Source organism: Solenopsis invicta, chromosome 7 (genome assembly GCF_016802725.1).
Source record: "Solenopsis invicta isolate M01_SB chromosome 7, UNIL_Sinv_3.0, whole genome shotgun sequence".
Classification (NCBI taxonomy): Eukaryota; Metazoa; Arthropoda; class Insecta; order Hymenoptera; family Formicidae; genus Solenopsis; species Solenopsis invicta.
In genome coordinates this window covers 11174823-11192399 of record NC_052670.1, presented here as the reverse complement: position 1 = coordinate 11192399, position 17577 = coordinate 11174823, and the positions used below count along the sequence as shown (strand labels likewise).

General features: G+C 32.6%; 2 protein-coding genes across 12 annotated transcripts in view; both read right to left on the bottom strand.

Moving 5' to 3' along the window:
- The window catches only part of LOC105202434 (dystrophin, isoforms A/C/F/G/H), a 508516-nt gene that overhangs the window by 212140 nt on the left and 278799 nt on the right, over positions 1 to 17577 (bottom strand). The gene's annotated exons all lie outside the window — the stretch shown is intronic.
- The window catches only part of LOC120358230 (nascent polypeptide-associated complex subunit alpha, muscle-specific form-like), a 78844-nt gene continuing 62421 nt past the window's right edge, over positions 1155 to 17577 (bottom strand). The window contains exon 2 of the mRNA XM_039451753.1: positions 1155 to 2636. Coding sequence (XP_039307687.1) covers positions 2595 to 2636 — 42 coding nt within the window. The 3' untranslated portion in view covers positions 1155 to 2594. The remainder of the gene's footprint in view (positions 2637 to 17577) is intronic.

The window sequence follows — 17577 nt, the reverse complement described above, 5'->3', positions numbered from 1 at the left end:
CAAGGACTGTATTTCTTATACATCCTTAATATAATTGTTATTATTAAAAAAGAATTAAACATTAGTGTATTCTTCATTTAAGTTTCATGTTTTCTCGAAAAAAGATTCTACAAAGATCCGTAGAATATCAATGAGTTGCATAACTCAAGAAACGTGAACGTAATTACGCAAGACGTGATGAAAATATTATCGAGATCGTGGATTCTCAATAATGAGAAACAGAATAACATTGAGCGATTTAGATTCCGCTGAAGCAATCCAGAGAAAGAGAGAGAGAGAGAGAGACTGTTACTCCAAAACGATAAGTTACGAAGTTGCCATTATCCAAAGTAAATATATGTTGCGCTGTAGCAATAACATGGCCACGAACTGTGAGGATTCGGAAGACCACTTGAACAAATATTGCACACCCATGTTGACGCAGCATGGACATTCTGTTTCCCGGGGAAATTCTATTTGTTAATATCGCAACATTGACTCAATTAAGGTTAGTTTTTTGTAAGAAACAAATCGCAAATATAAGATTATATACTTTTTATTTAGATTATTTAGATAATCATAATACTTCATCAGATCAAGTTTTACGTACGTTATTATTATAAAAGCAATAAATTTAAAAAAAATTTGTTTAAATTATTGTCTAAATATTAATATAAACTGAAAAATTTAATAAGTAGGATTTATATTTATTATGTAAAATATTTATGTAAAATCAGCGTGCATCTACTATTACTCAAAAATATTCTTAAAGAAAAAAATTTTATATACTTTTGTATAAATAATTTTTTAAATATGATTTTAAACAGTGTGCAATATTTTTTATCTATTGACAATTAAATTTTGCTTTTTTAATGTATTGTTCTTATAATGTAGATAAATAGTAAAAATATATAATATAAAAAATATGATATATTTCCTTGTGTTATATTTAAATAAAAAAAAGATAATAAAAAGGCGCATAAATTCAACGCAAAAAATTGTTGTATAAAATAAAATTTTTTTAATACATCAAAAAATGTTAAAAAAACTCAGTTAGAAAATTTTAAAAAGTTATAGGAATATTCTGTTAGACAAAAACACAGATTTTAAAAGTTAAAATAAAAAAAATAATTTTAAGCAAAAATAGCGCATGATAGTAAATAAATTACATATAAATTTTTGTTTTAATTAGCGTAATTTGGTAATATTATTGCTTTTTTTAGGAAATATATATTTAAATAATAAGATTGTAATATAGCTTTCGCGTTAACATTTTCGGTTTAAAATTACTTTCTTTATTTCTAATATTTTGAATCTACTTTCAAAAAAATATTCCTACGTTTTTAAGATATTTAGAAATTACTTGTAATATTTTCTATTGTATTAAAAAAAAAAATAACTTTTTACTTTTAAAACTGACGCGTACATTTGTTAAATGATAATTCATGCTAATAAAATGTGATAACAGTGTAAATAATGGTAAATCATTCGCATGCAATATGGTAATTGTCTGCAAGAATGATATATGCTTAAAAAGAATATTGAAAAACAAACTGAATGTTGTTAATAAAGCACAAATTCTTGCAGCACACGGTAACGAAAAATCAATATGAAGATAAACATTCGGTTTTTTGCTACTCTTGCAATAGTGCTCATCCCATTCAATATTGTTTTCAACCGAGAATAATCTGTGTTTAATTTGCGAAACAAATATTGTTAGAATAATTCTCTTAACTCTGCCTTTCGCATATGTAAATTATACATAAATAGCACAGTTTATACATATTTTTTACACAATAATACATATTTTAAGAATAAAATAAATTTGCAAATCATAAATATAATTGATAAAAACGTTAATTGATTGAATGTATCTAATTGCAAAGACGATTGAGAAACTTTTTGCAAGCAAACAAGAAAGTGATATAAAGAATATTTTAAAGAATTAAATGATAATATGTTTGATGAAATATGCGCGCGCGTATAATTTATTCGATATTTTTATCATTTTCAGAACACTGCAGCGAAATATCCGATGAAAGGTAAATGCAAATTTAATCTGAGAAAAATGCGCTAATCAGAACGAAGTCTGCCATATTAAAATTTAATTTATACACAGAATCTCTTTATATAAGCTTCTCTCTCAATTCATATTTTAGATTCTCGATAAAAAATGCCCGTCCGGCAAAAGAATTATAAAATGGATTCTCCAAGATAATGGCAAGCCTTTTCTATCATGTTATGCGAGTATATTTCGTAATTAAGATTCTTCAAAAAATAAACTGAATTCGATTATAACTTTAAGAAAAATATGTAACTGCATAAAATTTTTGATTGACTAAGTAACACTTATTAATAAACATTATTTCTGCAAATTTTTATATGTTAATAAGTTTACATAAGTCTCTATTATTTTTCATTCGAAAAATAGATATAGCCTCTCTTCTCTCTGGATTGTTTGAAATTTATAAATGTCAATAAATGTTAAGTTTATAAATGTAACGAATACTTCAAATGATATAATTTGTATTATTATAACGCTTGATTAAATGTGGCAATATAAGCCATTATATTTCAAATGATATATCAATAAAGCTACATAATCATGGATTTACTTACATTAATGCAGCGCGGATAATCAATAATGTTTGACTCACCTGAAACAAAACAAAATATCATATTAGTTATAACGTGCCACATCAAAATCAAACATAACTTTATATTTATTCTTAATTTACAAATATGAATTATTACATTATTTACAGAGCATGTTTATGAGTATTATGAAACAATTGTTTTGTCAAATACATCAATATAAAGTTATATGCTTTGTTAAATTTGTCAATATAAACGTTATCAACATCACAATATTAAAAGACGATTTAAAAAAGGCCAAATAGACATAAATATCATTCTAGCGATATTAAAAATTTAACTTTTAATGAAATTATTATTCATTTCACAATTTCTTTAAAAAAGATGTATTTTTAGAGCTAAATAGATCATTATTATTGGATTAGCTTCATTTTTCACTTGCATCGGAAAAATGTACTTTTTCATTGTTCACAAATTTCCATAGTCTGTATTTTTCTACGAATTGCCTTCATGAACTTTTATCTTCTTTGATAACTTCGTTCACATGTTTTATTTTTTCCTAATTATTTAATAACGTAAAAACATTAATTATAAAAAAATTTGTAATATATTTGTGTTTGTTAATATATGTTCACAAAAATGAAAGTATAGATAACATTTTATTTCAAAATTCTATAATAAATATATAGCCATATAATTACTGTAGAAAAGAGACTTAATGCCGGTTTGTCTTCAATTTATTCACGATTGTCATTCACTTTGCATCCAGTGTGCATCGATGCTGTGCAACGTTGTAAACAAAAGAAGAAAATAAGGGATCGATGCACACTCATCCGATGCCGGACGATGATGTCGCATCATTGGCAATAACGGGATAAAAAAAAGAAAAAATGAGATTATCTTTCAGGAAACTCAAACCAGCTAATTAAGATTACACAAATATCTTTTTCAAGCTTCTTAATAACGAAATAAATCTTATAAGGAATGAGTTTCTCTTTTATTTCTAATTTTCAAAAATGTGCAACAGACACTTCTTGCTCACTATTCACATTCTCATCACAAAACTGTCGTCATAAAACGAATATATTTCAAAATAACGAGTGAACCTACTATTGCCTACAGCACCAGTTCAGATTGTTCGCTAATTTTGTTTTTCTATTTCCGGTTTGATTATTTAATCTACTATTAATTATGTGTAACAATTAATTATAATGGTCAACTAATTAATTATTTAATTATATAAATCAATTTTCATTCGAGTTAAATGTGTTATTCCCTACATTTATCAATTAAATCAAGAATTCGTAAATATACGCGACGGTATAACATCCTTATTCTATTTATAGTTTCATATTTACGTATTATAAATCACACTCTTTTTTCAAAAGTGACACAATTAAAAAAATTAAAAGTTTTCTAAAAAAAAGGAAAAACTTTTTTAATTTAATAAAAAATTATTCACTATGGAGTAATGATCAAGGATAATGTTTACTTAACTTATAAAAATTAAAAGATCGTTTTTTAAGTTGTGTCACTTTTAAAGAGTTATCTCACTTTGAAATTTAAAAAAAACGTCGAAATTTTTTGCTTAAATGATGCTTTTAACATGTAAAAATATAAAGGCCAAAGCATCTTTCCGCTACGTTGCACGTTAATCAAGTGCTTGCTGAACACCAATTTATTTGGATCGCGGTGTCCCCATTTTGTATGATAAAGAAAACAAATTTTTATATACTTCAATATATGTATACTAAATGCTTGTTCATCGATTTTTAATTTGTTTTATCCTTTACATAAAAAATTTCTAAAAATAGCCTTTTTTCGGGGTCACTGTAACATCTTAAAATAACTAAAAATACTTCAATTACAATGTAAGATTAGGTAATTAAAATTAGTTAAAAGTTAAGTAATAAAGGTAAAAAGTGAATAACTTTTAACCTAATTTAGTTAATTTTAAGTGATTTAATTTTTTAATTTTAACTAGTTATTTTTGAAACACATACATTAATTTATTAATTTTTTTCCTAAGTTAAGAACTTCTCTGTGTAAAAAAAAAAATTATAAAAAAATACATTCGCATAAAAACAATATTCTTTTGTTATTTTATATAAGCTTAATTTATAAATAAAATAATTAATTTGATGATTCATATTATAAATGTTTTAAGTAACTAAACTTTAAAAACTTAGAAATTTCTAATTTAATATAACGTTTTTCAAAATTTAATTTTAATTTAACTTAATTTAATTTTAATGTAACTTTTAACCACTTAATTTTTTGTTCATGTAATTTTTAACGTAACTAAATAAATTTCGTAACTATAACGTAACTAAATAAATCATTAACTTTAACTTAATTTAATTAAAAAATATATTAATTTCCCAGACACTTATGAAATACTTATGAAATAAATATTTATTATTACATTTATTTCATGTATTACATAAATATTTTATATACACAAAAAGGAAAGAAATCATAAATATTTTATCCAAAATGTTATTAAAGTATACACATTTTACATTTATGGTAAATAAAAAGATTAATATTTATAATACTTTATACATATTTTATAAATATTTTAATACAATAGTTATGATAAATTTCCATCTATTTAATATAAGATCACAGAAATGTTTATAAAATATTTTCGTAAATATTTATAAAATATTTAAATAAATATCATAAATATTATTACAGGTAGGAAATAGTAAATAAGTCATAAATATTTCACCTAAGGGTTGTTCCGTCGTCGCCCAAAGCTACCCTGGGCCACCTCCTTCTCCCCTCGCGTCCCTCCACCGTTGCGCATCCATGACACAAAGCAATCACTCGCGAGAATAGATTAACAATGCTAATTATCGCAACGCAAGTCGCCACACTGGACGCGCATCCTCGGCATTGGTTCACGCGAAAATGGCTCGAAACTAAATGAAAAAACTAGAACGCACGGTTGCGAGGCGGCTTCGTGCCAACGGCAACAATATCAACTGAGCACTGAGCAACTAATTCGCGCTGCGCGTCGCTTACTCGTCTAATTTCACGCGATTCGAGAAAATTCCTTCGCGGCATCCCGAAACGTTAATGAGAAAGCTTCAGTATTTACGGCGTAACTATTTACATGATACAATACATGATACAATAACAAATCGACGCTCAAATTCAGCTCGTTTCGATACCGTTCATTGACGAGCCACCAAATGTATGTACGTATGTACATACGTGACGCGACGCAGCGTGTTGGTTAGGTCAAGAAGGGCGTGCTAATCGCGACGCGCCTGGTGTTTACGATTACCGTGTCACGTTAACACGATCGCCCGTCGTCGAATTCGACGCTAGACGCACGCCTGCGCCACTAGTTCAACCGCGAAAATCACTCGGAACGAAACGGAAAAGCTAAAGCGTCGAGACGCCACAGAGGCGCGAACAGCTACGTGCCGCCGGCAACAACGTGAACTCAGCAGCTAATTCGCGCGACGGGGCGGCGCGGCGCGGCGCTCGCGCGCGAATCAGCTGCTCAGTTCATATTGTTGCCGTTGGCACGTAGCCGCCTCGCGACCGTGCGTTCCAGCTTTTTCGTTTTGTTCCGAGCCATTTCCGCGAGAACCAATGTCGAGGATGCGAGTCCACTGTAGCGACCGTGTTGCGATAATTAGCGTTGTTGAGTAACCTATTCTCGTGAGTAATTGTTTTGTATCATGGATGTGCAACGGCGAAGGGACGAGAGGGCAGGAGGAGGGGGCATCAGGCGACGGCGGAACAATCCTTGGGTGAGATGTTCATGACTTATTTCATTTACTATTTCCTACCTGTAATAATATGACAATTATTTGAAATATTTTATAATAAATATTTACGAAATAATTTGATAAACGTTTTCGTGATCTTAGATTGAACAGATCATAAATAGATTCATCATAAATATCGTAAATTTGGATTTATGTGCACTTTACAGATTAACGTGGCTGTGTTACAATTCCGCTGCTGCGCATCGGTCCGGTGAGTTAGACAATTTTTTTGCTTATAAAATTTGTTTGAGCACCAATTTTTCAAGATAACTTCTCTCTTGTGAACCAACCGCGCGACCGGCTATTAAATTCTGTAATATATATTTTCGATTTATTTTCATTATTTCTTGAAACACCTAATTAGCACTTAATTCTACTGTATTTGTTTACTCGTTAACATAATAAATATTTATTATCTTTTTGTTGGAAGAGACTAGCTTAATGTTAAGTCTCATCCAATTATTTAATTTTCTGTCAAACGGTTCGAGCACTTAATTTCGGACTTTTGCACTAAATTAGCACCTAATTAGCACTTCACTTCGCTTTGAAATATTTTAAAATTAATTTTGCGCTGGTGGGGCGGAGGGGCTAGCTTAATAGGAGTTTAAAATCGGCTCATAAAACGTCTTTAAGATACATTTTCAAAAGCAGTCTCAAAGACTTCTTATGTACATACGTCTTAAAGGCGTCTTATGATCCGATTGTACACTTCGTATTGTTCCGGGATTCTTATTACATAATGCTTGCTTACGTTTAATTGATATAGTCAATTTAAAAAATAATATAATATAAATGTGTATCATAAATTGTATATTACGTACATTGTATCGTTTGTTGCTCCTATGAAGCAAAAAAAAAATGCATAGGAAACGTTTATAATTAAAGTTCCAAAGATAGCACAAATTCTCAAAGAAGCTTTTATGCTTTAATAAGGACAGGATGGATATCGCGTTGTCATATGCATGGAACAATGCGACTCTTCGTTTTTAATTCGTCTTGCTTTTTTTCTTTGTCAACCTTGCACGAGAATGTAACAAAGAATTATGGTCTCCGCTGTGACGGATAAAAATAAAATGGCGAAAGACAAGAGATGAGATTGGGTCAACGGCGAAAGAGTCTTTGATTAAAACCGCGATAAGGTGGCGCAAACGCGCTTAACGCGAAGCCGAGAAATATACGACGTGAATATTTTTAATAAAGCAATTGTTGCGCGTGAACTAAACCTGAGATTGTCTCATCTTCTTTTGAAGAATGCTATTTTTTTTTCGTATCTCCGACCGTTATAATCTCAATGTGATAATCAATTTAGAATAAAAAAAATACACAAATTCGTCAGCAATTATACTGATAACAATGTGTACACATAAAAATACAGTAATATAATTGATTATACATTAATAGTATATGCTATATTAATTTTATGATCCGTTATATTAAAAAATATATGATTTTTAGCTGCCTCAAAATTTTTTACATTATAAAAATATATATTTCAAAGTAAAATATAGCTACATGACAAAATTGACATATATAACTTAAATATAAGAAGTTAAATTAATTGGCATAATTTTAAAATGGCAAATTTTCATAAATATAACAAAAAGAAATTTGTATTTTCCACATAATCGAAAAAAACAAAATATAAAATAAATAGATTCAGGACAAGAATCTAAAATAGAAAAATTTTTACATTGCAATCCATTATTTCTAATTACGTAATTATTGATATTTTATACTATAAAATTTTGTATAATTTGTCAGATTAATTAAACCAGATTTGCTTTAATATTTATTGATTTAATTTCAATATTATTATACGTATTAATTTCATATAAGCTAGGATTAAAATAATCTCTCTCTTTCTCTCTTTCTCTTTTCTATATGAAATGTTGTTACCTCCTCGTTTACTACAAATCATGTATTCAGAAAAGTACTTCATACACAATATTCGATAGATTTGACAAGTGCTCACAGAAATCTCTCGTTATTAATTAATTGAGAGACATTACTGAATAATTTTCTCGTTTACTTGCTCATGATAAATTGAGCTTCTATACGCCACGTCACAGTCGTACGCAATACAAAGTTAATTAAAGGTAGAGCATTGATCTGTTTTATCCTGAAGAGAAATGAATGGCCGATCAAGTTTAATTAAATGAATTTAGTTAGAATAACAAGAAATATATTCGTTCAAAAACATATAATGGGCTACGGTACAATTGGAAGTATCTGCAGATTCATACAATGAGATTCTATTTAGATTCAATTACAAGGAAAAAAAGGGAAGATACATGCGAAACAGATGACACACGGTACAATAATGTGTTCTACACAAAATCCGTCTCTGAAATGTAGAAGATGATAAATATAACAGATTGTATTATTACGGATACGTTAATTTAATCGCAGTATGCCAAATTAATGCCAATAATGTTAAAACAAATACAATTTAATTAAATCTGAACACAAGTCACAAAGCTTAGGATCACTGATGAATCACACACACACAATACGAATGGAAGAAAATGAAATATTTAACTTTGTGAATTTGATTTGACGAATAACATGTTTTAATGTTATTTACAACGTACTTCAGAAGCTCAACCCGATTAGTCGACAAGCTGTATAATACTTTCGCCGAGCAACATTCTATTATCGAATTTTAGTTGAAACCCCAAACTTCATAAATCTTCAAAAGCCAAGAAATTATAACGCGCAGCTACTGCAAAGAAAGCTCCTTAACTGATTAACTTATCGGCTCTTCCATTCCGAGAATTAATGAATACTGAGAGAGCGGTAAGCCTAGTATTAAATTTCATGAGATATTAATTAAATTCAAACAGAAATTAAGACCGCGCAAAATTATGCCGAGGACAGATAGGAAAAAGTTGACGGCTATTGCATTAATTATCATTGTTGCTCCAAGCCTGCTGCAATTATTATAACGAGTAACATGAGCATTGATGTACTTGGACAACGTTTTTCATTCTTGAGAAACGTGACCCGTGTCGTAAAGAATATAAAAATAATTATGCTCGCTTTTAAACGTGTACGGGAAGAAGCTTCGCGATTAAATTCGCTAGCTAGTCGTTTTCATGATATACGCGAAATTAATGAGCGTCCGGCCGAGGCGTGCTCCATGCTCCATGCATTGTACATCCCGCGCGTTGATTGCGGCCTCTTAACTCGGTGCACATCGCGCTGCGGAAAGTGCACTGCGGAAAACATCGGCATGCGCCCGAAGGAGGCGCGAGATGAGAGGATAGCCCGTGCGTGCTCATACGTACGTGCCAGGCACTGTGTATGCCTAGCCTCACTGTCCGCAAGAGGTTGATTACAATATATGAATATTCAGCGGGGCAACCCCCGCCGCCTTTACTGTTCCTTTTTCGCCTTCGCGGGCTTTATGCGAGAGGAGGGCACGGCTGCTTGCCGAGCCATACACCAACGGCCACCACCGGCAAAGTTCGGAAACCACCTTAATTAATTCTCACAGAAGTAAAACCTTCGTTAACGCCGGTTTGCACTAATTAGAACGAATTAAAAAAAAAAACGGAACGGAAATATTCTCAAGTATCAATTGTTGTTGTTGTTGTTATGCCGGCTGTTTGTTTCGAGCGTTATATAGTGTCGAGTCTTCGGACGAAACCAAATTTTGAAATCGAAATTGGGAAATTCGCGAGTGAGGTAACTGCAAGAATAGATTTGATTCAAAAATTAAAAATAAAATTGATATAATCATGATATAATCATGATATAATCATGAGAAAAATGGTATTTAAAAAAAAATCTCAGCTTTCCCTTCAGTTAACAATAAAATTTCGAAATAGAATGGAACGATTTCTAATTTCAGGCAATTTAGCAGTTTACTCGAATCTTATTATTTGGACCTGCTATTCAGTTATTCGTATCGTCATATGTATTCCCCTGCATCCGGAAAGTGCAATACCAACGAGTGGAATTTCCAAATTCAATCAATGTTTGAGGTAGGCTAACGCCTTTGAGTGCGCGTGTCTACATCCCTCGCAGTTAAATTCGGTTCAGCCACACCGGCCGATCCAAAGTCTACGCAATTTGGAAATGTTTTTACGTCGTAGAATTTATATCGGCATTTGCGTAATTAACCTACTTTAAAATTGCGGCCCGACAAAAATATCGATAAAATTATAACGGACAAAAATATGTGCCATTTTATCACGCGCGATATAAAATAATCCGGTGCAATAAAATTGTAACGTACGGTAAAATTTAATTGCGAGCGGAACACCTATTCTCCGTAAAACGCTCCGAAATTTTCATGGCGAACACTCCAACAAAATTAACACGTTTCAACGTACCACTGTATCTCTCATTTGTGTAATGTTTTGTTCTGTTAGTCGGCGCATAAATGTACTGCGTATTGAGTTTTATTGAATTCGCGCGTATCACACTGTCCCTTTGTTTATCACGGATAATACGATGCGATAGCATCGCTTCGAATTCGAGATACTTATTGCCGAAAAACAATTTCTCGCATTAAATATTAACGTTACAAAAGTAAAAGCATAAAGAGGAATTGCAAATGCTTCTGGGAGACACAAAGATAAAACTTGTGTAAATTCAAAAATTTTTAAATGAGCTTAAAATAATAAATATAATACTAGCTGTATTACTGCTAGCATTACTTCTACTGTATAAAGTTCAGTCGCTAGTAATTGTAACACGAACGACATAATAGCCATCTAAAAACAAAACTATAATAGAACGATTATACTAGAATAAATATTTTCGATATTAACATTGCGATAATTTCCCGTAAGAAACAATGAGATATTTTATATAAAAATTAATAATTTTAATTACATTTTATTATTACTTTATGATTATAAGATTATATATCCGTAATTCGAGAACTAAATTAATATTACTTTTGCCGCTAGCGAACAAATGGAAAAGTGATACCTTTGAAGTGGTTTTGACCTATTTATCGATAAAACGTTGCAAAAGATCATCTATCCACGCAATTTTTGAATATATAAATGTCGATACCAAATAAAATTTAATAAAATAGATCGTTATACCGTAAAAAAAATTGAATGGAGCCAGTGATTTTCAATAACGGATTGCACAACGCATCAGACGGTGGCTTCACTGGAATGCAATCAATCGCATCGATACCCTTTTCCGTACCAGTTAGAAGCGAAAACTGCGCAGTCGTTGATTTTACAGGAAACTAACGTATTCGTGTGCGTTCAGCGAGTACAAGTTAACTCATCTAACACTTCTTAATTTCACGAATTTTGTTCGACATTTTACGATCGAGGTATTGGCGCTTTTGATTTACCAAAAAATGTTTTCGTGCACTGAAGACGTGACCTGCTAAGTAAATCTCATTTGAGAAAATCAAGCGATACGCAATCAACGATACTTAAAAAAAAAAAATCTAAAATTAAAAAAATGTAAAATACGATTTTGTACCATCGAAATCGCTTGCCTCCTGTTTATCTCGCACGGTTTAAAATTGTTTACGAACGAATTTCGAGGGAAAATGGATACCAGCTATATCCGCATCAACTCGAAACGCGTACACGGTTTCGCCGTATGTATAATTGTAATATTCCGCGATATATCGCGCTGTGTGCGCCGACGGCATCGTCGACGACACGGCGCGGCGGTCTCGCCTCACGATAATACGGAATAATCTCCGCATTAATTTCTCGCGTGAAACGAGACGCGCCGTCGCGTCAAGGGCAGGCGAAATCGGATTTAATGAAACGAGATGGAATAGAATCACGATGCGGTTAGTGATTTTCAATAACTGACACCGAAATACCCGCAACAGCTCGCCCGAGGAATGCAATCAATCGGCCTGACGCGAAATTTCGTTGGCTTTAGCTGCCGCGCCTTTGACACGTACAACGGCAGGAGCACCGTCTGTGTAGCGTTAATGTGGTTCGGGACGCGCTCATGGGGAATGCAAAATCTATGCAACAATCTATTCCCAGATTCCACCGTCAACTTCGCTGCCTAGTTTAATGCGCATTGGCGCGGAGGGAGAGGCCTGTGCGGAAAACGCCCGAGCGCGGCTACCGATGCAAATGACCACGATAGGTACAGAATGCCCGACAGACTTGCAAAGGGACTTGGTTACATCCCTCTTTCAGGGCATCAGCGTGATAGCGGATCGGTGCCGGTGTAATCCGATGATTTGCCGCAGTCGAGTCACGATCGCGGTGTTACGATTGCACAATGATTTGCTGTCTGCGCGATTCCGCGGGCAATTATGCTTTCGGAAATACGTGGAGAATATAAGTATGGTCTCGGAAAACCCACGAGTTTTGCCCGAGCAACAGAATGCAGTATTTATAACAAATAAATTCATCTGTTGTGTTTCGCTCTCCTCTCTGAGAACGTTTCATGCCAGAGGCGCAATTCCTGAATTCCCAAACTCTCAAATTCCCAAATTCCAAATGAATTTATTAGAATTTAAATAGATAGAATTTTGCTATTTAATTTCACTAACTAATAATATAATCCATCTCGGATTAAAATAGTTTACGTCATTCAGCGAACAAGATAAAATAAATCCTTCAAGTATAAATTTGTCAAATTTGCATGATGAAATCTATATACCACGCGGACTATTGCTTGAACACGCGTTCTATGCGGTGTACGTTTTTTCGCGAAAAAAAATGTCATCATCCCCAATTGGCGGCACACTCGTAATCGCTGATCGTAATCGCTGATCGATCCGCTACAATCCGATTACAGACATATACATACATATCGTCGGGCATTAGATATATACGTCTGTCGCCAAGTTTATAAAACGGATCTTTTCCGTGGAAAAAAAAGCGAGTGTCATCGATCAAAGATGAATTAAAGTCGGTCATTCTACCGCGACATTGCTAAGTCTAGCAGAATGCGCTCGAAACTTCGTCCTAGTTGCGTAAAGAATGCTGCCACGACAAAAGTTAAAAAGGAAAGCCATTCTCCGAGTATTGCATTATTCCCGTTAGGTCGTGCGGCGTTAAAGTACGCGTTCAAAAGACGAATCTATTTCAGAAATTATAAGAACTTGCCGAACTGCAAGAAATGCTGAAGGTGTACCAGAATAATTTCGTCTGACGAAACTTCTTTCGGAAGGAAGACTATCATTACTAAACTTTTCTCTTTATCGGTCTGAACTTACCGGTAAATAAGTAAGCCGGTTTTGTATTTAATATCGACATTTTTATCCAATAAACAGTTATAAAAAGTTTTACTCACACACAATAACCCACTGCATAATAAGATAAAATCGTACGCTTAAAATGGTACTTTGTAAACGCGACGAGAGTTGCTTCTCTTTTTGCGCATGCAACGGACAGAATATTGATCTCAAGACCGTGGTCCAAAATGCAAATCTCAAAGCTACGTACATTTGAAGTTAAGAATTGAGAAAATTACGACGCTCAACAGGATATTTATTTATTTGCGTTATTTATGGAAAATTCATACGTTTTAATTTGTCTAGTAACAGTAAAGCATTACTAAATCGATTTAATATATGAATAAAGCTGTAAAAGTCTTAATATTGAAACAAGTAACAATTATATTCTCTTCTTGTACAGATCTTCTAATTTCTTAGAATATTTAATATTAGCGAATATTTCTCTCAACCCTGTGGATAGATAAAACTGTCCCGAAGAACTCTACCGAAATTTTATCATCATGGCGTCTGCTGGCAAAATTGATGCGGGAAAGGGTAGTGAAATAGCGAGGGTAATGGCGGAAAGCGAGGGTAATGGCGGAAGTTGTGGCCGACAATATCGGGGAAACGAGAACCCGGGAAGAAATAAAACCCTCACGCGAAAATCAGAACGTGGCAGACGTCTGGTCAACAGAGGGTACACCGACCAATCTCTCAAAGTAATGATACTCTTGAGAAGGACCAAGAAGGGTCATGATTGAGGAGACCAAGAGACAAGTGCGCTTTTATGACTGACAACTGTCACTTTGGTCAAAATACCGTCTGGCAGAGGAAACTTTAAGAAGAGATAAAGGTATTTTGTGCACCGTTCCTTAAATCTCGTAAACATTATTCTAGAAAAGAAACGAGAATATGATCGATTTAAAAATAAAGAGCCGCAACCCCGTTATTCTGTCAGCTTGGACGCAATCGATACAAGGGATGAGAAAACGTAAAGTTTAAGCATAATTTTATTGTGTTACAAAAAATCAAACAAGAGATGTATCTTAAAAAAATAAAAAAATAAAAAATGCCTGCAATGTTGCGTTTGAAAAATAATAAAAAGCATTATCAAAATAAAAGTATCGTACATAAATCATAAATCAATTTAAAAAATAAATTATAATGAAAACACACGAAATAAAAATAAATTGCAAGTAAAAGGATGAGGAGAATGTTACAAAAAATCAAACAAGAGATGTATCTTAAAAAAAAATAAAAAAAAATAAAAAATGCCTGCAATGCTGCGTTTGAAAATTAATAAAAATCATTATCAAGATAAGAGTATCGTACATGAATCATAAATAAATTTAAAAATAAATTATAACGAAAACACACGAGATAAAAATAAATTGCAAGTAAAAGGATGAGGGGACGTTCAAGGCATAAAAGAACGAGAATTGAAAAACGTTAGAACGTCGTCGGTGAAAACGTAAAGTGTGAGAGTTGACGATATAAGAAAAGCGTGCGGTGCCGGAAATAAAACAAGCGCGTGGGTTTCAAGAGGCGGCAAACGACCAACGGTGGATTTGTGTCCTCCAGATAACGATATACCCTCGGGAAACAGCAGGATAGAGATAGACAAATTTCCTCCGTGAAGGTAGAAGGAAGAAGGTAGAAATGCGATCGGGAATAGGGCGGCGCACCGCCGCGCCGCAACTCGTTCTTTTTCGAACGAGAAGAAAGCACGCTCGATGGATCGAATATCCTGTTTGAGAAAAGCTAAATGAGTACGGACGTCGTGGTGTCTGCTTGAACCATAAACCACCTCGGTCGGTCTGGCTAGAATGCAGCTAACAGTATCGCGTATCCGGCAAATCGAGTTACAAATGTCTATAAGTCCGTTGTTGCTAATGTCTTTTTCTTCTCAATGTCGTTGACTCATGTTAAAAGTTTAAGAAATTGAATTGCAATTTGCTCAAACACCTACACGATTAATAACGAATAACCGTTATTGCATTATCAGAATAAAATCGACAAGGAAATATTAATAATTATAAAATATCTATAATTTCTAAATTTATAATGGAATTAATTTATTTTTATAATAGAAGTATAAAATAATGTATCAATACATCTGTATAATTTTAACTCATTTTTTAAATATAATTTCGTTAATAAAATGTTATTTTACGTTTCCTTTTAACTTTCAAACATTCAAACTTTCAAACATTTCAAAACATGAAATTAATTATGAATCTGCAAATTAAACTAAGGAATAAAGAATAAAGTATATACATCTAATTTACGTTCTTCAGGAAATTCAAAATAAGTTAAAATGTTATCCAGTCAAACTGTGCAAATGAAAAGACAATATTATTCACGTAAGCGTTCTTGCTGAAATCGCATACATTTTTGCCGTCAAGAAAGAAGGTGAGGAAAGAAGATGAATTTTTTGAAATTCGTACAGAGGAAAGACGGCGGTCGTGGAATATATCTTGGATAGTGGAGTGGAATATCATGATATCTCGCGGTGTAATCCGCGTTGAATTCTAAGATCAACCGTTAAAATTACTTCGTTATAGTTTATTTAGACATTGTAGGATGGTTACTAGCCGTTAGTGTTCGCTGTGTTTGTATAAAAGCTAAATTTCAGTTTTGCAGTAGCAATAATTGTATAGATGTATTTTCTACATAATTTTGAAAAGTAAATTACGTATTAATTTTTTAATTTTAGTTTCACTTAAAGACTTTAAATTTTAAATAATATTATTGAATTTAATGTGTACCGTAATGTGTATATGAATTCGATAAATAAAGTCATTGGTCCGCCATGTGCATCTCCCTTGGGACTTTACATTCTTATTGTAGACGTATAATGTTTATTAGAAACCAAGAAATTATTTCAACAAAATTTTAGGTTTTATTTAAAAAATTTTTTAAGCAAAAAATATTTTTTTAATAAAAAAAGTGATTGGTAGAACTCTATGACTAATAAACTGGCGTTGATTAAAATTGTGTTGCGTTAATATTTATTACTGATTGTGAGTTATTGTAAAACACAAAATGGTATTTCACAACCCTCTCTTTCCTCTACACATATTAAAACATGATGAAAACTTTAAGGCAAAGAAGCAAACAGGGATGTCTCAGGTTATATTTCAAGAATACGACAGCAATTTGAGAGTCGCGCCGATAAGTTTAAAATTCTAAAATCATCAACGCTGTTTATTTCCAAAAAACCCTTTCCTAATTAACCTATCTAATCCGAGAGGGATGCTCGCATTTCTCTCGGTGAAATGTTTATGCACTCGCCATATGGCGCGGTCGGCAACCAAATCTAAATTGCAAATTCGCCATTGGAAAAACATCGTCGTACTCGACTCTGTATATTTGGATATACGTCTCTGAAGAGTGACACATATAACGTGTCTCTCTAAACGTAAGTAGTTTAAATATTTTTAAATAGAAAGGCAAAGTTTCATGATCATCGAGTTATCTTTTTCAGTGAGAAAGAATCTCCCGTTATTTAATTAAAAATTAATGCGGCGATGTCTTTGTTTACACTGTAAAGTGGCATATGAACTATCATAAGGAATTTACATATGAACATAGACACGATAATGAGTTTAATATGCGTTCTAATGAGATTTGCCATTAGGCACAACCAATGTACATTAATTATAATCACGAAAGCGCCGCAATTTAATCAATCAATTATGCAACTCCGTAACTGAGAACCAACAGGAAGATAGAGTGGCATTATGGAGACGTGCTTTGGAAACTTGTTAATGAGCTTGCGAGACACCTTTGTCGATTAAGATGTTTTGAAGTTGCCTTGTGCTTCCAAGTCATTATGACATTAACAAATAATTTTTTTAATCCGTAGTTGAAATCGAACTGGCTGTACTATCGAACATTCCAATAAATATAAATATCATCTATAAAGCGTCTAATTATACTGAATAGATGAAAACACGGCTCATTGTTTGCTCCTTATAAGCGACGAAATTATCACCTCACTAAAATTGTCGTCACGTAGACCTGATCTATCAATTTAATACT